The sequence below is a fragment of the Tachyglossus aculeatus genome, chromosome 10 (assembly GCF_015852505.1).
Source record: "Tachyglossus aculeatus isolate mTacAcu1 chromosome 10, mTacAcu1.pri, whole genome shotgun sequence".
Classification (NCBI taxonomy): Eukaryota; Metazoa; Chordata; class Mammalia; order Monotremata; family Tachyglossidae; genus Tachyglossus; species Tachyglossus aculeatus.
Window position 1 is genome coordinate 46,569,084 of NC_052075.1, and position 25,586 is coordinate 46,594,669.

The window sequence follows — 25,586 nt, forward strand, 5'->3', positions numbered from 1 at the left end:
AGTCCCCACTCCATCCCAGGAGCCCGTCCTTTCTCCACCCCAAGTGCCAGTCCCCACCCCATCCAAGGAGCCTGCTCCCTCTCCACCCAAAGAGCCGGTCCCCACTTCATCCCGAGATCCCGCCCCCTGTCCACCTCAAGAGCCAGTCCCCACTCCATCCCGAAAGCCCACCCCCTCTCCACCCCAAGAGCCAGTCCCCACTCCATCCCGGGAGCCTGCCCTCTCCCCATCCCAAAAGCTCATCACCATTCCACCTCAGGAGATCACGCCCTCTCTAACTTTGGGTCTTGCCCCATATCCACCCCAAGAGCCTGACTCATCTCTACTCCAGCCCCCTCAGAAGGGCCAGAGTGAAGAGTCAGAGAGTCTTTCCCACACTGACTCTCCTCTGCAACTGGGCTCTTCTCCTATTAGAAGCCGTGAATCGATCCCAGAAGAAGAAACCCATAAAGCGGATCATGTTTGTGTCAGTACTCCCTTCCCTGAGCCGTTGCAACTCCTGACAGGACACCATAAACAGATGAAAGAAGGGGAAGTCCAAATACTTCAACTTCCGTTCAGCAAGAGAACTCCTACTAGACTTCCACAGCCCCGGACACTAGCTCCTCTTCAAACCAAGAGGCCTACACCCAAGTTTGAAGTCCAAATAAAAGCCCTTTCACCAACTACAGCGGCTACTTCAGGGCTAATGCAAGACCAAAGCATGGCTCCTTCCTTCAGACCCCAGATGACCCAGGAAGGAAAATCCAACAATCTCCCTCCCATCAGCCCTCTCAACTCCCAGCCTTCACAACACTCCAGTCCAACTGTGCCTTGGAACTCCCAGCTAACCCAGGAAGAGAAAGCCAGAGAAGTAAAACTACCACTCATCAGTCCTCCCCTAAGGGAGCTGGCATTGAGCCAGAGTGCACTTCCCCATAGCCCCAAACAGACCCAGGAAGAGGCAAAGCTGAAAGTTAGATTCCCTCTCACTTCCCTTGAAGTGCCGCAAACCTCCAGTTTGACACAGGAAAGAAGAGCTCAGAAAGCAGCCTTCTCCACCAGCAAGAAGACCCCAGTTGTGCTGCCACGAAACCAGAAGCAGGTTCTGGCCCCAAACCAGATGCTCCCTCTGCAGAAAAAGTCCAGAAAAAGATCACCACACTTAAGTGTGGCTCTGCCTCCCAGTCACAGGCCAACTGGGGAACAGACAGCCCGTAAAATAGGACTTTCCCAAAGTAAGGGGAATCATGAAAAGCTGCCTGGACACCTCAGTCCTAGGCTACCCCACAGTTCCCAGCTGACTCAAGGTAGCAAAGTCCACAAACTGCAACCATCTGAGCCTCTCCATGCTGCATCCTTGTCTAGTGATAAGCAGATCAAGGAAGAGAAAAATTCAAAAGAAGCGCATCAACCCAGCAAAAAGATTCACACCAACCAGCCGTTAAACTCCAGTCTGGTTCCTTCCGATGGCAGGGAGCTGATTCAGAACATGGGCACGGCTAAAAAAGGACAACTCCGAAAGGAAGAGGCTCCCATAGGATTAGCCCAACACCAGAGTCCTCAACCTAGCAAAGAAGGGCTAGCTCACAGAAAGAGACGGACCCAGAATAAAGAAGCTTCTGCACGATCCCCCCCGGAGCAGTCCCCCAATAGGAAAAGTGCTCGCCGAAGGGAGAGATCTCTGCATAAAGAGATCTGTGCAGAACCTCCACAAAATGAGGCCTCGCCCCCGTCTGAGCCGACAGCCAAGCGGAGCAAAGCTCTTAAAAAGGGAACCTTTCAGAACAAAAAGAGTTCTGCGGGGCCATCACAGGAGCAACAAATCAAAGAGAGGCAAGCCCCCCGAAATGGGTCACCCCAGAACAAAGAGACCTCTGCCGGCCCATCACATCGTGAGAGCTTGCCCCTCAGCCAGCAGCCAACCCAACAAGAGAGAACTCATCAAGGGAGGTTCCGCACTAGGGGCAGCCACAACACCAACACTTAATCCCTGCAAACTGACCGGAAGGCTCCAACAGTGGTCCCCTAATACGCAAAGACATTGGTATCATTGCTGCAAGGCCTGAAGTCAACTTCCCTAGCGGAAGGACTAAGTTCAGTGGATTTAGTTCTTGGGAGAGGACACCTGAAGCAGAACATAGGATCACTGCCCCCCAGGAGTTCAGATTTCTACTCCGCTGCAGCCCAACTCCTCACTGTCAACCCAGAAGAAAGGAGCACTTCTTCTGGATGCCCTTCGTTTAGGCCCCTACTACGTAGCCGCTGTAAAGTTGTGCCTTTTGGTACCGGACTCCACAGCAGAACTCCTGCCAGGCCACTGCAAGACTGCACAATGTCTATAAGCTTTATTGTATTCTTCACAGAGGGAGTGGGAATCAATCGATCAATCTGTGGTATTTATTGAGCGCTTTCTATGTGCTGAGCACTGTACTAAGTGCTTGGGGGAGTACAGTGCAACAGAATTAGCAGACATGTTCCCTGCCCGTAATGTGCTTACAGTCTAGAGAATGAGAATGTTCTTCAGTATTGGAAGGAGACCTATTCGATGATCCCCTCAAAACCACATTGCCTTGGAGCTCAGTATCGAAAAGCAGGTTTTATCTGTGATGGATTTTTCTGTTCACCTTCCTTGGCCTCACCCCCCCCGAGTCTTTGCAGGATATCTCCACAGAATTCCTGTGTGTGATGCTTTCCCATACACACCTTCTGTTCTTAGTGTGTTTTGAGAAAGCTTAGAAGCAGCGTGGCTCAGTGGAAAGAGCACGGGCTTGGGAGTCAGAGATCATGGGTTCTAATTCCGGCTCCACCATTTGTCTGCTGTGTGACCTTGGGCAAGTCACTTAACTTCTCTGTGCCTAAATTACCTCATCTGTAAAATGGAGATTAAGACAGTGAGCCATGTGGGACAACTTGATTACCTTGTATCCTCCCCAGTGCTTAGAACAGTGCTTTGCACCTAGTAAGTGCTTAACAAATGCCATTATTGCTATTATTATTTTAGATAAGAGAAACTAGCCTTTAGACTGGGATAGGCAAATGGATACAGGACAGAATTGGATGTAGGAGAAGCTTTTCTCTCAGATTCCCTTCTTTTGAACGACAGTGGTCTTGGTGTTGAGCTTCATCCTGCCCTTTTCTCATAATAATTATGGTATTTGTTAAGTGCTTACTATGTGCCAAGCACTGTTCTAAGCACTGGGGTAGACACAGAGTGATCAGGTTGTCCCACATGGGGCTCACACTTTTAATCCCCATTTTACAGATGAGGTAACTTAGGCACAGAGAAGTTAAGTGAGTTCCCCAAGGTCACACAGCAGACAAGTGACGGAGGCAGGATTAGAACCCACATCCTCTGACTCCCAAGCCCGTGCTCTTTCCACTAAGCCACACTGCTGCTCATCAGGAATCTGAGCTTGGTTTTAGTGGAAAAGATGTTTCGGGGCAGATATTTTGACTTGTGATAGAAAAATGGCTCTTGGGAGAATTTTTGGTGTCTGAATAGTCCACAGCCCATGTACTGTAGGAATAAGTACCATTATAATAGTATTATTCAAATTTCGCCTTCCCCATTCCTCTCAATGGAGAATATGGGAGCATCCCAGGTTGCTGTGGGTTCTTAGCTGAGCAGGCCCTGAGCATGCTTAGGCCTGGCATGGAAGTCCAAGTTCTAGTAAGGAAAAGGAGCTGAGGGTCCATGCAAGATAGGCTAGCCTTAACCAATCAATCAAAAAATCATATTTATTGAGCGCTTACTACATGCAGAGCTTGAGCCAAGCCAGTTCTAAGTCACATATTTTTCTAAAATTGCCCACCAGTCTACAAAAAAAATCAAGACTGTCCCAGGGAAACCAGAGTGAATGTCAGCCTGATTTGCATGACTATAATTAGACCTGCAAATCAATCAATCAATCAATCAATGGTATTTATCAAGCGCTTACTATGTGCATAGCACTGTACTAAACTCTTGGGAGAGTAGAATTCAACAGAATTAGCAGGCGTGCTACTTGGGTGCTGGTACTCTTGATAAATAGTGATTTTACTGTATGAGCTCCATGACAATGCTTGAGTTGGTCACCAGGCTTCTCAAAGAAGCTTTGTAGTGTATTCATTTTGCTGAGAGAGAAATTTTGAATCTATTAGGACAGTCAGCAGCATGGCTACCAAAATCTGAAATCTTGATAAGCTATGTAAAAGGGGATCACATGAAACTGGACTTACCTGAAGGAAAGAACGTAGGTTGGTATGACTGCTAGTAATGGTAGTAGTAGCAACTTATGAGATGTAGCGTGGCTCAGTGAAAAGAGCATGGGCTTTGGACTCAGAAGTCATGGGTTCACATCCTGGCTCCGCCAGTTATCAGCTGTGTGACTTTAGGCAAGTCACTTAACTTCTCTGTGCTTCAGTTACCTCATCTGTAAAATGGGGATTAAGACCGTGAGCCCCCTGTGGGACAACCTGGTTACCTTGTAACCTCCCCAGTGCTTAGAACAGTGATTAGCACATAGTAAGCACTTAATAAATGCCATCGTTATGATTATTATTAACTTGCCATTGAGTACATTGACTTGACACCTATCCACATGTTGACTTGACACCTGTCCACATGTTTTGTTGTCTGTCTCCCCCTTCTAGAATGTGAGCCCGTTCTTGGGTAGGAACCGTCTCTATATGTTGCCAACTTGTACTTCCCAAGCACTTAGTACAGTGCTCTGCACAAAGTAAGCACTCAATAAATACGATTGAATGAATGAATGAAATACCCACTTGGTACAGTGTACTCTTCATTGGTAACGGTGAAGAGTTTACAATTTGATTGCTACGGGAAAAATGGGCAATCAGAAGCAGACTGACTAGACAAATATCTTAATGTACCAGTACACTGGTAACTGAGGCAAAGAGAAGTTGAGTGATTTGCCCAAGGTCACCCAACACACAAGTGGCAGAGCCGTGATTAGAATTCAGGTCCTCTGACTACCAAGCCCAGACTCTACACTAAGATATACACTAAGATAACCTGGTACAGTGCTCTGTACACAGTAAGCGCTCAATAAACACGATTGAATGAATGAATGAATGGTTAAAATACATCTTTCAACATGGGAAGACACATTCTTCCTACTCCTCTTTGAAACTCTCCCTGAAGCTGTACCCTTTATTATCATTATCATCATCATTATTATTATTATTATTATTATTGTTAAGTGCCGTCAAGTTGTTTCCAATTCCTAGTGCCTCCATGGATATACTGTCTCCAGAATGTCCTGTCCTCTGCCATGATCCACAACATTTCTAAAGCATCTTCTGTTATCTTTGTTATGGCCTCTATCCATCTAGCTGCTGGTCTGCCTCTTCCACGTTTTCCCTGGACTTTCCGTAGCATTAGTCCAGAGAATTAGTCCCCCGATTATGTGTCCCAAATATGTTAATCTAAATCGAGTTATTTGGCCTTCCAAAGACCACTTCGGTTTAATTTATTATTACATTTGTTTAAATGCTTGATATGTGTCAAACACTGTTTGTTCTAAGTGCTGGGGTAGATACAGGTTAATCCAGTGGAACACAGTCTAAGACGGGGAGAGATCAGGCATTGAATTTTCATATTACAGTTGAGGAAATCGAGGCACACAGAAGTTACGTGACTTGCCTAGGTCATACAGCAGGCAGCTGGCAGAGCTGCGATTAGAACCCAGGTCCTCTAACTCCCAGGTCACGCTGCTCTTCCCTTTCTCTTCCTTCCTTTCTCTTCCTTTTTGTGGAGATCCAGATCCTTTTTAAGGCCCATGCTTGAATCAGCCCTGCCGTTCCCAAATTGAGTAATACCAGTACTACTGATGTGCAGGGTTAGTTGCCACCGCTCCTGTCCTAACCTTCAGGGATCAGTTGCCCACCAGGACCTATAGAAAAATGTACAGATGTACTTTGGGGTAGTCCAACGTTGTTTGGAACATTTATATTTTGAACATCCAAGAAGCCAGAGGAGAATACGCGATTACTGATGACCAAACTTTGTTCCTGAATGGCTTGGCTTGGGCATAAAGCAATGCAATACTGGGTCCCAAATGGAATTCAGTAAATACCACTACAGTGGGGCGATCTAGTTTTCTCTGTGTTTCAATCGCTGAGGCAAAAATGCACATCTGTGCCCCCTGTTTCAAAGGTCAGAAGAAAGACAGGCAAGTGTAAAGAGAAGATAGTTGAGTGAATTTTTAAAAGAGATTTTGCCAGAGGGATTAACATGACTGAAAAAACTATGATCAGCGAAACAGCATGAATCGCTAGGAGCTATCCACCATACATATTAAATAGTATATCCAAGGGTTCAGATGGTTAAATGTGCCACTGAAAGAACCTATGTATGTGTAAATTCACACATGTGAATTTTTGTGGTGTTGCCTGTCATAAAATTAGTTTCTGTATCACAGCTGATTCACCTTTTGGGCGTGACCCACAGAATCATGGCATTTCATATAGAGATATGTGTCTTCTTGCCATATACAGTAATAGAACTCCAGCTGCCTGGACCATATTGTGGCCCACTATGTAGAAGTTAATTTCACTGAAGTAGATGACTGCGAAGGGAAAAGGTTACCGTGGGGAAAGGCTATTTTTTCCGGCTCCTCTCATTCCTTTCTTAGAATCACAGGTGGGAAGGACCTGAAGTTCACATCTATCTTACCCTTCTGTCAAAGCCGAATGGTTTCCTGCCACATACTTTTTATCCACTGGGTTTTTTAGTGGTTGCCTGTGATAGATTGGAAATGCTCCTTGTTGCCCACAAACAGAGGATGTTACAGAGAGATTCTTAAATACAAGTGTGAGGTATATAATAAAGTCCTTTTCATTAGTTACCTATACGAGCCTCGGGACCATCTACAAGACGCTCTTTTTTGGGCACTTTATTTTATATGTAAAATACATTCATTCCATTCAGTCATATTTATTGAGCGCTTACTGTGTGCAGAGCACTGTACTAAGCGCTTGGGAAGTACAAGTTGGCGACATACAGAGACGGTCCCTACCCAACAACGGGCTCACATGTTCCATGTTAGGCACAAACAACATTTCCAATTCTATTTTCCAAGAAAAATTTTTAATAAAAAGTATATTTTGAGAGAAACGTTTGGGCACTGGCACCGATAAATTAATATATATGAAACTGTCTTGTACCATAATATAGTGGGAAGCATAAAAGATGAATAGGTTCCAAAGTCGATTTATTCTTCTTGTTGATTTATTCTTCTTGCATATTTCTCCTCCTGTATTTCGTCTTGTGTTATTACTGTAAAAGTGCCCATGTCTGGAATAACAAAATTTGGCTCTCAAATTCTTCATTTTTTTCTAACTAGAAAAGGATGGGATTCTTGTTTTATGATCAAGTTGAAATATGGGGTAATCAAACATTTGAATTCTTTCATACTTGTGTACAAATTGATTCTTTTATTATGTATTCTTTTTCTACATAAACATAAATATTAAATACAAGCACTATGGGAAATACTGATAACAGGTATTTTTTGTTTTATCCTAATACATTTGGCAGTGAAGCTACCCAAGTCTACTCAAACGTCTTTTTCTTTCAGCTGTCATACTGCCCCATGCCCCAGAATCTTCATTAATGTAGTCAGACAGTTGGTAATGATACTAATGCATAAAATAACTTTTAAATCTACTATGCATCATTAAATTCATTTAGAGCTTCATTATAGGTGTTTAAATAAATTTAACTACCCTATATTCTGAAGAGATTGGTTCTTATGAACTGCAAAGTAATTTATTTTTAAAATGTTGCCTCAAGGTTGACTTTAATTTGGATACTTTTAGTAAGAGAACATTAAGAAGATTAGTTTCAAGATACTGTGTTTCTGGTAATTCTGGATTTTTATTAAATGAGGAAAAGACACTGATCATTTATTGGTATAGTAAAACTTCAAAAATAATGGCCCTCTGCCCCTTAATTTATTTTATTACAGTAAACACATTCTAGGAATTACAGTATGTTTTGGAAATCAGGGTTCTTGGGTCAGTCTTATGCCTGTAACTGAATGGTGTAGATAGTTGGACACAGCAAATGGCAAATTTCATCCCAATAAAAACCTTCATTTACTTTGAAAAGAATGTGTTTTATTTAACTCAAAGTGGTTTTGTTGTTGGGAGAAGTTTACAACAGAAGTGACTGTTATAATGCTGGCTGCTGCAGCAGTAAATATTTTACTGTGGGCTGTTAGGACAGCCCAGTATTAAAATATTTATGCTTCTTACTCTGATGGTTGACTATACTTTCTAGAAACACTGAAAAACTATGGAACTCTGTTGAGTTGCTAAAATGGTTCAAAGAAATTTCTCTATTCAAGTAAGCTTGCAGGTAAAAACTTTCTGCTTGAAAACATTTCCAAATAACTAAAATGTTTCATTTGCCACCATAGATCAATCAATCAGTTCATTCAATCAATTGTATTTATTGGTAATAATTGCTTACTTTGCTTGGGAGAGTACAGTGTAACAGAGTTGGTAAACACTTTCCATGCCCACAAGGAGTTTACAGTCTAGAAAGGGAGACAGACATTAATATAAGTAACTAAATTATGAATATGTTCATAAGTTGAAATCTTTTATTTCTGTTTTCTGCTCTGTGTTGTGCTTCATGGTGTGGTCGTGGGAAAGTCGTTTTCCTCTCCAGGAAAATAGTTCTTCCTTTAAAATGAAAGTGTTTTACCACTTTCCACACAGAGGGGGATCCTATGCATAATTTCTCTTCACTTAAGGTGATTTGTCATCATCAACGATCATCAATGTTTTCATTAAATACTTGAGATAAAATGTTATAAATTATTCAAATTTAACTCTTCAGATGTCTTAGTGTGCACTTAGAACTCATTAATTAAAAAATGGAGTTGATGAGGAATCGGTGTGTCAGTAGACTTCATCATTCTGTGATATAGCAGGATTAAACTTCAACAAATTCTTCCATTTAATTGAATTACTCCCTGCCCCACTGTAAATCCATTTCCTCGTATTCTGTTCTTAGTAGAAATAGAGAAACAGTTGTTCACCGTCTTTCGATTGCTCTAAGGCATAGGAAGTCATGGGTACCAACACTTGACCTGTTCTTCATCACGTTAAATAATCCCAGTTCCTCTGAATTTTTTGAATAGGTTCCATTTTCAAACTTTGTAATCAGTTTCCTCACTCTCCACTACCCCTATTCCAAGTTTTCCACGTCCCTGAAGTGTGGCGTGTCTGATTAGCGGACGGTGTTCTTAACTGGGTCCATTTTAGGCTGTAGTGAGATGATTCAAAGACAGTGCTGTCGATAATGTTTTCTGGATAGAGTTACCGTTAAGACTGGGCCTGACTCATTTATTGTGGCGATGGGTTATGTCATAACAGGCTCTCTAGCAGAAGGGACTTTAGTATGGAATGTTTTATTAGGTCCCATGTAACAGAAGTGTGTGGAGATAATTTCCTTCATTATTTTTAGCAATATCCTGAAAGCTTTCACATTTTGTGGTTCTGAGTTTTAACTAAACCCTCTGTAATTTAGTAATTCTGGAATTATAATGCATTTAAATTATTGTGGCTTGAAGCTTCTCTACATTCTAGTAGAGCATCAGTCACTAACAAGGAAGTTGATTATATCAGTAGTATTATTATAATCAATAGCTTTGCTTAAAATTCATTTCATTTCAAACCATTTTCCTAGCACTGGGTTTATTGCACTTGTTTTAACTTTTCCAAAGTAAGAATTTATTTAAAATTCATCCCATTTCAAACCATTTCCCCAGCATTGGGTTTATTACATTTGTTTTAATCTTTCCAAAATAAGAATTTAGCCAAGAAAGAAATTGTTATACTCATTGTTTTACCACTGCATCCACAATGGCTATTGTCTTAGCCAGAATTTTAATTTGCTTTATGGAATGTTTATTTTTATTTTTTATTTTATCTGTTTCCTGCCAGATTTTAGAACAGAGGCCTCTGATCTGAGACCAACAAGCATTGGAGAATTTTATATGAGCAATACCCAGCCTCCTAATACCAATGAATTATTGGACTCTACAGGCAGAAACTACTCTGTTAAATTGTCAGCAAAACTTTCAACAGAGCGAACACCAGCGGTAAGGGGTGAGGGGCAGGGCAAAAGGGAAGAAATTGAATGTTTTAAAACACTACCCCTATTCTTCCATCCATGCTTTCTAAAAGTACATTCTCAGGCGTTTCCTTCTTCCCTGAATCTAAAGTAACAACAACAAAAAACAGTATTAAATCTGAGTGCCAGAGAGAGTGCCCATACAAATTAAGGTCTTTTTAAGGGCAAACGAAAAACTCAGAATTTTCCTAACCCACCAATATTTGTGTATTCAGCATGAATATGAAGAGCACTGCATTCAGGTAAGTACTCTTTAAATGAAAAAAAATTACTACACCAAACAAAAATGTAGTGAAATAGGCTTTTAGTTATTATTCTTTGGAGCTTTGTATTGAGTTTCCAAAATAAATACAATTCACATTTCCTGGGAAACTTGTTATTCAGTAAGACCCGTGAAACGCAGGCTTCATTAAATCAGCCAGGCCAACTAGCATATGCCCAAGGGACCCATAAGATAGTTATGGGCCATGAAGTCATGGTTACCGATTAGAATTTGGGACTGATCATTAAGGGCTTTGCAGTCCCAATCCCAAGGGCCTGGAAATCAGCATTCAGGTGTGCAAGAGCGTCCTTGTCTTCCCCAGGTGAGAGAATTGCTAGGTGGGTTGAGTGTGACTAAGGAGACCCAGTTTGAAAGGAAAGGGGACAAGTCAAACAGAAACGCCTTACCATTTGCTGTAATACACTCAATCAGCTCGCCCCCCTCTTATCTCATCTCACTGATCTGCTGCTACAGTCCAACCTACCCCTCAGTTTACTCACTGTGTCCCAATCTGGTTTCTCTCGCCACTGACCCCCTTTCTCACATCCTCCCCCTTCATATATGCCAGACCACTACTCTCTCCACCTTCAGGGTATTATTAAGGTCACATCTCCTCCAAGAGGCCTTCCCCAATTAAGCCCTCTTTTCCCTGGCTCGTTCTCCTTTCTGCATTGTCTGTGCACTTGGATCTGTGACCTTTGGACATTTTATATTTAGCCCACCCCATCCCCATCCCAGCACTTAGGTACATATCTTTAAATTACATTATAAATTATCTATTAATATTATTGTCTGTCTCCCTCTCTAGACTGTAAGGTCATTATGGGCAGGGAGTGTGTCTGCTAATTCTGTTATGTTGTACTCTCCCAAGTGCTTAGTACCATGCTCTGCACATAGTAAGCGCTCAATAAGTACCACTGATTGCTTGATTGGAGTATGCCTGTGAGAATAGGTGGCTCCTCTATGCAGACCTGCTTTCATCTGAAGGGAAATGGAGTCGGTGGGCCTGAATTCAGAGTTCCCCTGGTGGGACCCTGCTGTCTCTTGATCAGCAGGAGAGAGCAGGGTGGGAGGTGAGGAAGGAGGATGTGGTGAAGTCCCTCAGCTACTCCTGCAGCTTTTGATAGGTACAGAACATAGATGGCTGAGCGAACAATAATCAACAGTGACGGCTTCAGACAACCAGGCACTTTCAAACACTGTGCAGGAACTCTGATAATTTTCTTGGTACCAAGCCAGAGGAGTCTCCTGGTGTCCTCATGTAGCTGCACTTCTTGATTGTTATAGTTTGCCAAACAATAAATATGCTACCAAGTGCTTAGCACAGAGTTCTGCACACCCAAGGCTCTCAGAAAATCTGTGCAGTTCAATTTTAACCAGGGCTTATGTCCCTAATGAACTCCTTGTCTTTTATGCTGTCGAGTCGCCTCAGACCCATAGAGACACCATGGACACATCTCTCCCAGAATACCACACCTCTACCTGCAATCATTCTGGTAGTGGATCCATAGAGTTTTCTTTTAAAAGAAAACTTGGTCTATAGTGGATAGACTTACAACACTGCACTGCATTCTTACCAGTTAGATGTGTTTTGTCAGAAGAACATTCCCTAATTCACAAACTACTCCAAACATGCATTGTACAAACACAGGTTACCAAACAACTGTTGGGAATGATGATGGTAATGATAACAATAATAGTAATAATAATGATGAAGATGATGGGGTGTAGATGAGAGGAGTGCTAGTGGAGCCATTTTTCCTTGTAGCACCTCTTTAACCTGCCATTTTGTTTTCACTGTGCTCTCATTTAAATACCTTGGGCAAGAAAATTAAATAATTGGAGATATGTCACCACCACTGGAATGCTGCACTTTCCCAAAAAAGCATAAAAATTGGAAAGTGAAATAGTGAAGCCATGGCCATAGTGAAAATTATGGAGACATAGAGGAAAAGCCAAGAAATTTATCTTAGCTGTAGGTTTTTTTTTTCTTTTTTAATTTTGGGTAAGGGAGTGGTATTAGAGGCAGGTTTCAAGGGTCAGGACAGGAGATTGTCAAAGCTTAGACAAAGTTTATATATATATGATTTTTAAAATGACCATGCATTTTGACGTGTGAATTTAATTTGCCAGTGGTATGAAATGGTAAAGACTAGAGGAATATACAAATAGAATTAAAGGAAATGTAAGCTATAACTTATCAGAGCCAATGTTCTCATTTCACCAAAATTCATAGAAAAAGGAGTAACAGATGGGTTACAGTGAAATAATGTAGAAGTAACTTTTTCTGCCATAGTAACCCAAAGGCTACGACCAGAACCAAGAGAATAATGTTCCCTGAGAGTGTGCTGCTTCATTTTTCTTTCCAAATATATGAATTCAAAGCTCTTATGAAATTCCAATTCTTTATGAGACTCCATCATTAGAGTTTATAGGTTGCTCCCTAAAGGCATCTCTTTCACCTTTTTCAAAAGTGGTGTCGAAGTTGGTCGACCACGACGATGATGTTGCATTCCCTCTTAGTAGCAGCATGACAAAGAGCAGAGCAGGAGCTTTGAAAAGAAGTTATGCTGTACTGTAGTCAGAGCAAATAGTATTGTAATGAATTGGGACTTTCCCAGCCTAGCTGTTCTATAGTTTTTGGCTACATTTGACATAAATTAATGATGCCTCTTGAATCAAAAACTAGTTCTTCAGGTGACACAAAGACAGAAATAAACTTACCTGAGTTTTGCGAGGCGGCTTGTTTGAAAGTTCAGATTTGTTTTTCTCTTTAACGGGGATGGGATTGAAGTTGCTTACATAGGGCTATGCAGTTAAATACCTCTAAGTCATACTTTTTTATTGTTGTTGCTTGTGCTGTTAAATGTCCTTTTATTCTTCCGTGCTTCGTGCATTACCCTTTTAAAAGCAGAAAATGATAGGCAAGTCAGAGGCAGTGGAGATATTTAAAATAAAAGGATCAAAAGCAAAGAGGAGCAAGTCTGTGTTTGTTGGATACTGTCAATTAGTGGTATTATTGATTTCATCTCTGCCTCAGGCTTGAGATCCTCCAAGGCATATTTGATATCTTGAATTTCCCTATGTAGTTACTTACCTTCCCCCTCTCAGGGTCACACCTGGAGAGTTTCCAACACTCTACCAGTCTCGGCTGTGGGAGGGAGAGTCAAGCAGAGACCTACCCATTCCATTCCTAGCTTGGCCAGTGGCTAGCGAGTGGATGGCAATCTGCTACAAGTCAAAACTCACCCATGCTGGGCAGCAGCGGCATAGGAGAGAGTTTTAGGTGGCTAATAAAGTTTACTGCACAGAAGGAGGCAATGGTAAACCACTTCGGGATTTTTACCAAGAAAACTGAATGGCTACACTACCAGAATGATTGCAGATGGAGAGCCGGGTGTCCTGGGAGAGATGCATCCATGGTGTTGCAATGGGTTGGAAGCGACTTGATGGCATAGACAAAAAACAGTTGCTTACCTTAGTAGTAGTAGTAATGTTAGTATTTGAGTGCCCACTTGGTCCTCTAGCTATAATGGTAACTCAGTAAATAAATTATGGTGATGTGGTAGTCCCTAGAGGCCTGAAAGAGAAATGTGCTTTCCCAAGGTTTCTCCCAAGGAGAAACATAGTTTTTAAGGAAAATGGGATTCAAAGCTCTAATTTAAAAGCAGGTACCTGAACGGATTAAATTAAAACTTCTCCTCTGGCTACTTCTTTGTCCAGCTATTATGCTGCCCAACGCCAATGCGTTCTCAGGATCACCCCTAACAAGAGCAGTTCAGGCCCACTGAGAGTGAGACCCAAGATTGTTTTTTTCCCCTCTTCTCTGTTGACCTGGAAAAGAAAGACACAGTGCCCTCCTTCACTCTGGGTTGCATCTAGAGGAAACTGGGCCTCAGCTTTGAAACCCAATTAGAAAGTTTGTGAACACTGAAAATGAGCCCCTTAGGTCTCTACTGTTGTAACCTTTTCTGAAATGCCACACTAGTTGTTGGGTATAAGACTGAACTCTATTGGTAGTTTGACTTCTTTAGGTATGTTGTCTCCTTTCATTTAGGGTGTGATCATCTTGAGAACAGGGACTGTATAGGCTGATTTTTTTTTGTTGTGTTTTTCACCAGGCCCTAGTTCCATGCATGGCACATCGTTCAGAGCGTAAATAACTGATAATAATGATGGGTTTTAGTCCTGAATTATTAATATTGCCTGCCTACAGAGTCCAGGTTCATCAGATAATTGCCATCTCTCCATATATTTTGTGCTGTGTGAGCTTGGCTGTGAAGTGGTATGTGTTACAATTGGATGAGGGGATAAATGGCTTGGGAAGGCATGTCTTTGGCATGTTTTCTATGTTATTCTTAAGAAGCTGTGAAAACTAGTGAAGGAGAGGTGTCTACTTCCCGAGGCTGCAATATCCTGCCAACTGCCTGTATCATAAAGTTCTTGTTTAAATTCTGGCAGTTTAATTTTGTCAAGACAGAGAGAAATGTTTTATTGGAAAAGTAACTGTAATTTAGCATGGGTTTCAATTATTCAGTGGGTGGAATGTTCACTTTATGAGCCCTCTTGTTTCGTGCTGTAAAATCTTCCTTGTTTGCTATAAAGCTTGTCCACCGAACATACACAAACATATTGCTCATACCTTTCCCTTACCACCTACAAAGCCCACCAACTAAAAAGGCCACCTCTTCCAGAAGATATTCCCTGATTGATCTCCCAACTTTCCTTGTCATGTCAGCTCACTAGCCATCTTGGCTCTCATGTGTACATAATTTATTTATTTGATATCCTCCTTAGTTTTTTATCATTTGTGTCTGTGCTTACTCTTTCACCCACTGTATATTTGGCAATATATACTCACTCACCTCTCCTATTAGATTTTAAACTTGAGATCAGGAATTAGATCGTTTACTTCTAGTGTATATTTCTCCAAGCACCTAAGTAGTGTTCACATAATAGGGGCTCATAAATTTTGTTGATAACAGCTTAGTTCCATTCATTCAATCGTATTTATTGAGCGCTTACTGTGTGCAGAGCACTGTACTAAGCGCTTGGGAAGTACAAGTTTGCAGCACATAGAGATGGTCCCTACCCAACAGCGGGCTCACAGTCCAGAAGGGGGAGACAGACAACAAAACAAAACATATAAACCAAATAAAATAAACAGAATAAATATGTACAAGTAAAATAAATAAATAAATAGAGTAATAAATATGTACAAACATATATACATATATACAGGTACTGTGGGGAGGGGAAGGAGGTAAGGCGGGGGGATGGGGAGGGGGAGGAGGGGAGAAGAAGGAGGGGGCTCAGTCTGGGAAGGCCTCCTTCCCAGTTTGATCAATATGAGTTTGATCCCATATTCCAATTCAGCACTAAAATCAGTGCCAGGTCTCGAAAGTAGCTTAAAGATGAACTAGAGTCTAGAACCTCGATGATCTAGAACCTCAGGAGGTAGTTCTTGGTTGCATACCTGCAAATCTCCATCTAGGGAAAGAATTAATAAATGCAGAAGAATAGTCCTTAATTACTCAAAAGCCAACCAGGCCATACAGGTCCTTCCTTTGTCCCATGTGAGGGGGATTTTCCAGGGAAAATGCCTTGTGGTTAGCAGTCAGAGGGTTATATGTAAATGGTTATTAAAATAACAGAATAAAAACCAAAGCACTCCTCTAGGACCAGGCCTTTCTGCCCCTCCAGAGTGTTACAGAGAAAGATGTTGTGTAATAGGGTGTGAACAAGTGTGGAACTAATCCTCCACACTCAATCCTTGTCATGTCTTTGACACCCGCCCTAAACTCCATGTAGAGAAACCGTCCAGATGGGGGAAAGGCATTTTGGGTTTAATAATAAAAATCAGTGGGAAACACTTGCGTCTCTAAGTTTGAACCTGAATCAAGCTGTTATTCGCTTGCCTTCATCTCTCCAAGACCCTCAAACTCGCAGATGCAGTCTCAACATTTTCTGCGTCATCGTAAATCCAGAGGAAAACTCTCTAGGTTCTTAGGCAGGAGAAGCTCTGATAGTAGACAGCAATCACACTAGGATATGAAGGAGACCCCAGTATTAGAAGAAAGGTCTTGATAAGAACGTGTTCTATGTGGCGGAGATGGTGGTGACGGTCACTTAATAAAACTATCAACTTTCCCCCCATTTTGGCTCCCACTGCATAGCTGGTTATCTCCCATTCTTTTCTCATTGTGTCTGTCTTTTGTCTGTTTCCCTCCCACAAATGCAGTTGTTTCCAATGGAAAGAGACCTTCCAGAGCCATGTTTCTCTCGCTCTTTTCCCCCCACTTTCTAAACTAACCTGTAACCTACTGTTCGTATTTCTTGCTTAGGAGATTTCCACGCAGAGGCGACATGAAGCAGCACGCCAGGCTATAATGGGGAAGGTGTCTTTTACTTCCACTCATCTCTTTCAAAGGTAACTTTGGAAATATTTTCATAAGATATATTTCCTTCCGTGGGGCATCTTTAGCTTTTTGAAAGCTCACCGAGTCCTAAAGCAGCAACAAAAATGTGAATTCTGTCCCCAAACAATAGTGTTTATTGAGCACCCACTGTTCGCAGAGAACTGTACTAAATGCTTGGGAGAATACTTCCGAATTAGTAGACATGACCCCTGTTCCTGAAGAGTTTAATTGTATTGGGAGAGATAGACACTGAAATAAAAAACAGGTCCAACCAATAAATTGTATTTTTTGAGCACTTACTGTGTGCAGGGCACTTTACTAAGCACTTGGGAGAGCACAATATAACAGATTTGGAAGACACATTCCCTCCCCACAGCAAATTTACAGTCTAGAGAGGGAGAGAGAGAGTCCCTATCAGGCTCCACATTGAGTAAGACATTGATCCCTAAAGCATCGGCTTGGATCCCAGCTTCTTTCAGGTACTAACTTCCTTTTAAATTAGAACCTGCTTGCAGATAAGTACCTAAGATTTTAGCCATTCTCATCAGTCTACTATTTCTGAGACAATACTCTAGTTCCACAGGCCTGGCTTGCTTTAGCCAAGGCTGAATTGGTAGACCAGGTCAAGCTCAGTTCCCCAAAGAGTTGTTAATCTCACTCATTTCATATATCTGTCTTCACTTTCCACTCTCTTCAAGTGGGAGCATTTAATCTGGTTTGGGAATTCATTTTTTTTTGGAGTGTGGCCTCAGAGGTGACAATAATTCCCAGCTCTCCCAATTAGGTTATATAATGCTGACCCTAAAGTGATGCCCCAGCTAAAGGGAGGCTAAGAGGCCATCGAACATAATCCCTTTTCCACTCTAATGAAGCAAGAAGAGCTTAAACCTGGTGTCAAAACTAACGAATGGTTAGGACACAGATAGGAAATCCGAGACTTGCTGATCCAGAGAAGAGAGAATGGAATCTCAGCTCACTATTTGAACTGTGATGCTCTTTTAAAAGAGTCATCATCTCTAAGCTAGGTCAGAGGACACCCAAGTTAGAAAAATTAAGTTGTGACAGTTTTGACATTTTGCCCCAGGTTAAAAGGACTAGAAATTGGGAGATGCGTCCATGGGATCTTTAGTGTTTTCTCTGGCTAAAGTTATCTATGTGTATATGTGTTGTCCCTTTAAGGCCAGGGGAGTTATAGAGTGGGAAGTCTCACTTCTATGGTTAGCAAATTAGTAGATTCTGCCCATATGTTTAGGATCAGGGAGCTTTTAGAAAAACAAAGCCCGTTGAGGCAAAGACCAGGAAAAATTCAGGAAGGAGAAATATGTCTCAGTGAGCTGGTGAATTTCTTTGAGTAGTCAGAGGATTAGGGGTGGAGGGAACCTTGCAGACATAATCAGTGATATTTATTAAGCGCTAACTGTGTGTACCGCACTATACTACGTACTTGGCGAAGTAAGTCAGTAGACACAATTCCTGCCCTTAAGGATTGTACAATCTTAGGGAGGAGCTTACAATCTTATATTTAGATTTTTCAAAAGGTCTTGGACAAGGTTCTACACCAGGGCTTTAAAAAATAAAATAAGTGGTCATGAGGTTGAAGGACATGCTCTGCCATGGATTAAAAAAAATGGCTAAATGGTAATTAACAAAGAGTAGAGATAAAACACCACTTCTCAGGATGAGGAACTATTAATAGCTGGGGCTTCAGGGAGCAGTACCAGAACTGATTTTGTTTAACACAAATCAATCAATTGATAGTATTTGTCAAGGACCTTTTCTAGACTGTGAGCCCACTGTTGGGTAGGGACCGTCTCTATATGTTGCCAACTTGTACTTCCCAAACGCTTAGTACAGTGCTCTGCACATGGTAAGCACTCAATAAATATGATTGAATGAATGAATACAAGGAGCTTGACAGAGTATAATGGAGACAGACATGATCCGTACATTCATAGAGTTCACAATGTTTCAGGAAAGACAGTCACGAAACAGTCTATCTCCAAATCTCAAACAAAAAGCATCATTTTGCCATAATGTAGAACCGTGATGCCCAACACTGCTTGGGATTGTGCATTGTAACAGAGTTGGTAGACGCGATCCCTGCTCACATGGAGCTTACAGTCTACAGACATTAAAACAGATTATGGGTAAGGAAAGTAATAGAGTATATGCGTATTTACGTTAGTACGGTGGGACTGGGGTAATAATCACCGTGGTATTTGTTAAGCGTTTACTATGTGTTAACACTGCATGAGGTTCTGGTTGCCACATTTTAGTAATTAATGTACTAGGGCTGAACAAGGTAGAGAGAAAGACAATGAAGATGATGGGAGAGAGGGCTTGTGGGGCCAGGCTGGAGAAAATTCCATCTGAGGGCAGCCTGGAAACGTATTCTTTAGTCCGAAAGGACGAAGGCCTCCGAGACAGGACATGATTGAAGTCTCCAAAATCCTGAGAAATACCGAGCTGATGGATTGAGCCAGACATATGGTTAGATGTTTCCTGGCCTGCCCGGGTTTGTGGAAGGACAAACTGCTGCTCCTCTTGCTTCTATTAAAGGGAAGGAGGAGCTGACAGGAGCCTTTGTCTTAACCTCCCTCCCCACCAGGGCCGGGCAGATAGATCAAAGGGCAGCTGTTGAAAGGATGGCTGGAGGCAATGCAGGGCCATGTTTCTCTCCCTCAAAACCACACATTTACCGCCTAAGGGCAACTTCCTTGGATTAGTTACCTAAGGGAAGAAGTCGGTCTTATTTATGAAACAGCAACAGTGCAGTAGATTCCTTCCCCTTAAAAAAACCTCCCCCAACTATTTAAAGCCCCTAAGACACACCTTAGCTGAAAGATAATAACGCTAATATGAGGAGAAAATACATTAGAAGGGATGAATGCTTTGACTCGCTTTGCATGAGGATTCAGCTTATAAAATGAAATCCGTTCATAGTGATATGCTGTAACAGTTTAAGTACTCTAAATGTATTTGAACAGAATGTATGCTCCCTCTACTGGCCCTCTTCATTTCAGGGCTGTGGTAATAATAATTATTATTGTTATTGTGGTAATAATAATAATATAATTATTATTATTATATCATTGCCCTTCTAGACTGTGAGCCCCTTCTAGACTGTGAGCCCATTGTTGGGTAGGAACCGTCTCTATATGTTGCCAACTTGTACTTCCCAAGCACTTAGTACAGTGTTCTGCACACAGTAAGTGCTCAATAAGTACGATTGAATGAATTAATAATAATAATAACAATAATAATAATGATGATTGTATTTGTTAAGCGCTTCCTCTGTGCCAAGCACTGTTCTAAGCACCGGGATAGATACAAGGTAATCAGGTTGTCCCACGTTGGGCTCACAGTCTTAATCCCCACTTTACAGATGAGGGAACTGAGACCCAGGGAAATGAAGGGGCTTGCCCAAGATCACACAGCAGACAAGTGGCGGAGCCAGGGTTAGAACCCATGACCTCTGACTCCCAAGCCTCGGTTCTTGCCACTAAGTCACGCTACTTCTCCTAGGAAGCTTCTGGTAGGAAGTTAGATGATGTTAATAGCCAAAAGTGAATATATTTGAATTCCTAATACCGTTAGCAGTGGAAGAAGATTTTTTGTTACTTACAGCACTGGAAGGATTATGCATACTTTAGTATATTCCCCAAGTGTTTTCTGAAAATTGACAGCATGGGTACGTATGCCCTCACTAGACAACAATACAAATCAATCGATGGTATTTATTGAACACTTACTTTGTGCAGAGCACTATATTCAGGGCTTGGGAGTGTGCAGTACAACACAGTAGGAGCATACAGTCTACACACATTAAAATAGATTATGAATAGGGAAAATAATAGCGTATAGGAATATTTACATAAGTAGTGTAGGACTGGGGTAATAATTGTGGCATTTGTTAAGCGTTTAGTATTTGTTAATCAATCAATCAGTCGTATTTATTGAGTGCTTACTGTGTGCAGAGCACTGTACTAAGCGCTTGGGAAGTACAAGTTGGCAACATATAGAGACAGTCCCTACCCAACAGCGGGCTCACAGTCTAAAAGGGGGAGACAGAGAACAAAACCAAACATACTAACAAAATAAAATAAATAGAATAGATATGTACAAGTAAAATAAATAGAGTAATAAATATGTACAAACATATATACATTGCACTGCAATGCATTGCATGGCATTAAATGCTTGGTTGGATACAAGATAAGCAGGTCCTAATCAAGGCTCATGGTCCAAGTAGGAGAGAGAATAAGTATTGAATCCCCATTTCACAGATGAAGGAACTGAGGCACAAGGAAGTTAAGTGACTTGCTCAAGGTCACCCAGCAGACAAGTGGCAGAGCTGGGATTAGAACCCAGGACCTCTGAATGCCAGGCTGTGATCTTTCCACTGGGCCATTCTGCTGAAGGGCTACACAGTCAAGTGCATAATCAGCATAGAGGGGAGGGCAGATGGGGAAATTGGGGCTTAGTCTGTGAAGGACTCAATATAGAGTAGGTGATTGTGCTGAGAGGGCCCAGTGGTGAAGGAAGAAAGAGGAAAATAGTCCAGTCTCATTTCCTGTTTGATCTCCTTGAACATGCGAAGCCTAGACCCTCCAAACACTCTTTCCAGAATTCCTTAGCTTCAGCGGCCTGCTCCGGAAAGGCCCGAGTGGGATGGTATGGAGAGCTGAACCATCTGGCCACTTCAGCACTTAGAACTGTGCTTGACACATAGTAAGCGCTTAACAAATGCCATAATATAATTTGAGGAGTGCGTGAGTGATCACTTGGCCCAGAAGTGTCTCCACCAGAAATAAAGGTGAGAAGCCCCCAAGTGATTTAGTGTTCCTGAGCAGCTTTATTTGCTAATAAAAGGGGAGATGTTATATTAAAATGTAGCCCTAAAATCAAAGTCGAGATTCTTTTTTGTACCTAAGAAAGACACCAAAGGCAGAGACAACATGAGTGTGAATCAGATAATTTGAGCTAAGGACAGCTAGAGAAGTCAAGATGCCTAGAGATGAGGGCCTGAAGCGCTTAACAAATACCATAATATAATTTGAGGAGTGCATGAGTGATCACTTGGCCCAGAAGTGTCTCCACCAGAAATAAAGATGAGAAGCCCCCAGGTGATTTAGTGTTCCTGAGCAGCTTTATTTGCTAATAAAAGGGGAGATGTTATATTAAAATGTAGCCCTAAAATCAAAGTCGAGATTCTTTTTTGTACATAAGAAAGACACCAAAGGCAGAGACAACATGAGTGTGAAGCAGATAATTTGAGCTAAGGACAGCTAGAGAAGTCAAGATGCCTAGAGATGAGGGTCTGGATGAAGATTTTAATAGATTGGCAACAGATGTGTAGATGAGGCACCTGGGTCCCTAAGCAATATTGTGGCAGGGAGATGGTAGGAATAGGAAAGGATGAAGTCGTAGTATATTGTGCAAGAGAAAAAAAAATGCAGGGTGAAAGATAAGTATGAAATAAATTGGAGAGCAAATCTGTTGCCAGATTCCGGCTTTCATCTTCAAGGTCAGCCTCGAGCATTATTAGACCAGTGTTTTTTGTCTGGTGGTGCTTCCTTAGTATGTCAGGTGCGTACATGGCCCCTTCTAATAGCCCTGTCCTCTCCCTCACAACTGAGGGACCTGAAGAGCGGGAGAAAGGAAGCAGTGGATGGATGTTGCAGACAAATTTTCAGTGGTGTCAATGCTGGGACCTGCTACAGCTGTCCACCTCCCCTCCCACCCCATCTTACCACCACCAGTTGGGCCTGGGAGGAACACAGGGCTTTTCAAACAGTGTTACAGGACGAGGGAACCACATATCACCAACATACAATGTGAATGAACACCACTGGTACACTGAAAAAAAAAGATTGAGAAGCACTTTTCTAGATGGTATCTGCTTCTGGTCACCATTGCTGCTGTGATATATATTGAGCATCCTACAGAGTAGTGAGGGTCCTAGAGGTGGGTAGGTGTGTTCCTGAGAAGCAGCATTACTAGTGAAAAGAGCATGATCCCGGGAGGCAGAGGACCTGGGTTCTAATCCTGTCTCTTCCGTTTGTCTGCTTTGTGACATTGAGAAAGTTAGTTCACCTCTCTGTGCCTGTTACCTTATCTGTAAAATTCATTCATTCATTAAATCGTATTTATTGAGCACTTACTGTGTGCAGAGCACTGTACTAAGTGCTTGGGAAGTACAAGTTGGCAACATATAGAGACGGTCCCTACCCAACAGTGGGCTCACAGTCTAGAAGATGGGGATTAAGAAGACTGTGAGCCCCATGTGGGACAGGGACTGTGTCCAACCCAATTATTTTGTATCTACCCCAGTATTTAGTACAGTTTCTGGCACATAGCACTTAACAAATACCACAATTCTTCTTCTTATTATTATTATTATTCTCTAACGATCTGAAGATGAAAATTCAAGGATTTGAACTAGATCCAATACTGGTAACCCCCAAAGAAAGTAAATGTTTATATTTTCCTGCCCTTCTGATGTGGTAGGATTGTGAACTAAGCGTTTCTTCTCAGGATACTGAACAGATGTGACCTGGGGGACATCCTAGCAAATCTGAATGATGAAATCCTAAAATCCTTGATTATAAAATGATAGTGAAAGTGCTGACAAGACCTTGACTACTACACACTGACCTGGTTAGCAGTGCAAAAATGTAACTGTTGCATGATGGATAAAGAAACCAATTTGACTTCGTCTAAAGTCTTTCATTTCTGTTCATGCAACACCTTGTTCATTACTGGAAATGTTTCTTATTTTGCTCTTTATAAGGTATAATAATGTTGCTGCCATTTGTGATCTGTTTAAGAAATTGCTATAATGAGAGTTCTAAAAGTAGTGATAGAGAAAGAAAACTGGCCTTGCTAATCACGGGGAGGATAGAAGAGGAGTAATGGTTGGAAAATATTTGCTCATTAATGTAAGCTTGTTTAATTCACTAATTATAACGTACACAGGCAATGGCCCAAGCTAGCCCTGCAGTGTATTTGGTGAACTACACTGCCTCCCAAGTTGGATTAGCACGTATTCCTACCTACACAGTAATATTCAGAATTTTTAAATTGCACGAGTTGATCCAATTATTTAGCTCCTCTTCCAGCCTGGTCCCACCCCTTTTAGTGTCACCCAGATCAAAACAGTCCCCAGAATATTTTACCTCGGGGGAATCCATCCAGTAACTTGAAATTCAAAGAATTCTTCTGGCCAGCTTGAGGGAGGTTCTCTACACGGCTAAGGGGAAAGAGCATGGGCTTTGGAGTCAGAGGTCATGGGTTCTAATCCTGGCTCCGCCACTTGTCAGCTGTGTGACTTTGGGCAAGTCACTTAACTTCTTTGTGCCTCAGTTACCTCATCTGTCAAATGGGGATTAAAACTGTGAGCCCCCGTGGGACAACCTGATCATCTTGTATCTCCCCAGCGCTTAAAACAGTGCTTTACACATAGTAAGTGCTTAGCAAATGCCATCATTATTATTCCCTCCTTCGTCTCTCCCTCCCCACCCCCCCCACCTTACCTCCTTCCCCTCCCCACAGCACCTGTATATATGTTTGTACAGATTTATTACTCTATTTTACTTGTACATATTTACTATTCTGTTTATTTTATTTTGTTAATACGTTTTGTTTTGTTGTCTGTCTCCCCCTCCTAGACTGTGAGCCCGCTCTTGGTTAAGGACCGTCTCTATATGTTGCCAACTTGTACTTCCCAAGTGCTTAGTACAGTGCTCTGAACACAGTAAGCGCTCAATAAGTATGATTGAATGAATGAATGAATGGTTGGGAATCTGGGCTTCTCTCCAGAGGAGCTTGATGGGAAGGGAGGTGGAGAGCAGACGCCCTGGCTTCAGGCACGGCCCCGTGGGCCTCTGAACTCTGACCTCGCGGTGAGGAGTCAGGGCTCCCATGACTGCAGTATGAGGCTCTCCCTGATGGATCAGAAGGGCACCAGGGTGCCAGGATCCACCTTGCAACCCCAGCCCTGAGGTCCGAATGCACATAGCAGCGGTCCGTCTCCCTCACGTATATAATCTTTGCCATCCTTTTGGTCCTCTTTAGAGCGAATGCAAATTGTCATCTCTGCTCTCCCCGACTTGTGTTTCAGAGGGCCGGTGCCCACCCCAGACCCTTCGAAACCCCATTTGGACGCAATCAGTCAAATGACTTTTCAACTACCCAGGATCGGAGTAAGCTCCATTCCAGGGGACAGCCTCGATCCTGCCAGCTTAGACACCAGGTCAGTTAACCTCTTTTGTGAGAAGGAAGATCTCTTCTACACATCAGGGGCAGAAGGGGGCTTTACCCCACCCCCAGCAGAGCACCTGTAGCTGATACTTTAAGGCCCTATTATAGCCCAAAATGAATGTTTGGGTTCTCAGAAAAACTCAATAATAATAATAATAATGATGATGATAGCATTTGTTAAGCGCTTACTATGCACAAAGCACTGTTCTCAAGGTGATCACGTTGTCCCACGTGGGGCTCACAGTCTTCATCCCCATTTTACAGATGAGGTAACTGAGGCCCAGATAAGTGAAGTGACTTGCCCGAAGTCACACAGCTGACAAGTGGCAGAGCCGGGGTTAGAACCCATGACCTCTGACTCACAAGCCCGGGCTCTTTCCACTGAGCCGCACTGCTTATCCGCTGCTCAAGAGTCGTGAATTCTTCTGATGGTTATTTGTTTCCTGATGAAGAAGAGCAGGAAGGCAGTTTAAAATGTAATAGCACCGGAGTCCACTTTTAGCCAGAAATAGTT

At 42.2% G+C, this 25,586-nt stretch overlaps 1 protein-coding gene and 1 non-coding gene across 6 annotated transcripts in view; both read left to right on the forward strand.

The window, feature by feature from the left end:
- The window catches only part of LRGUK (leucine rich repeats and guanylate kinase domain containing), a 101,570-nt gene that overhangs the window by 63,534 nt on the left and 12,450 nt on the right, over positions 1–25,586 (forward strand). For 4 of the 5 annotated variants that reach the window (XM_038752204.1, XM_038752206.1, XM_038752207.1 and 1 more), the window contains 3 exons: positions 9,940–10,097; positions 16,736–16,821; positions 24,933–25,064. In XM_038752204.1, the coding sequence (XP_038608132.1) occupies positions 9,940–10,097; positions 16,736–16,821; positions 24,933–25,064 (376 nt within the window). Of the gene's footprint in view, positions 1–414; positions 458–9,939; positions 10,098–16,735; positions 16,822–24,932; positions 25,065–25,586 lie in introns of those variants that run through there. The other variant, XM_038752205.1, reaches the window with a different exon arrangement.
- LOC119933744 lies at positions 13,493–13,630 on the forward strand. The gene has a single exon (XR_005452617.1). It is a non-coding gene; the product is annotated as a small nucleolar RNA SNORA7 (small nucleolar RNA).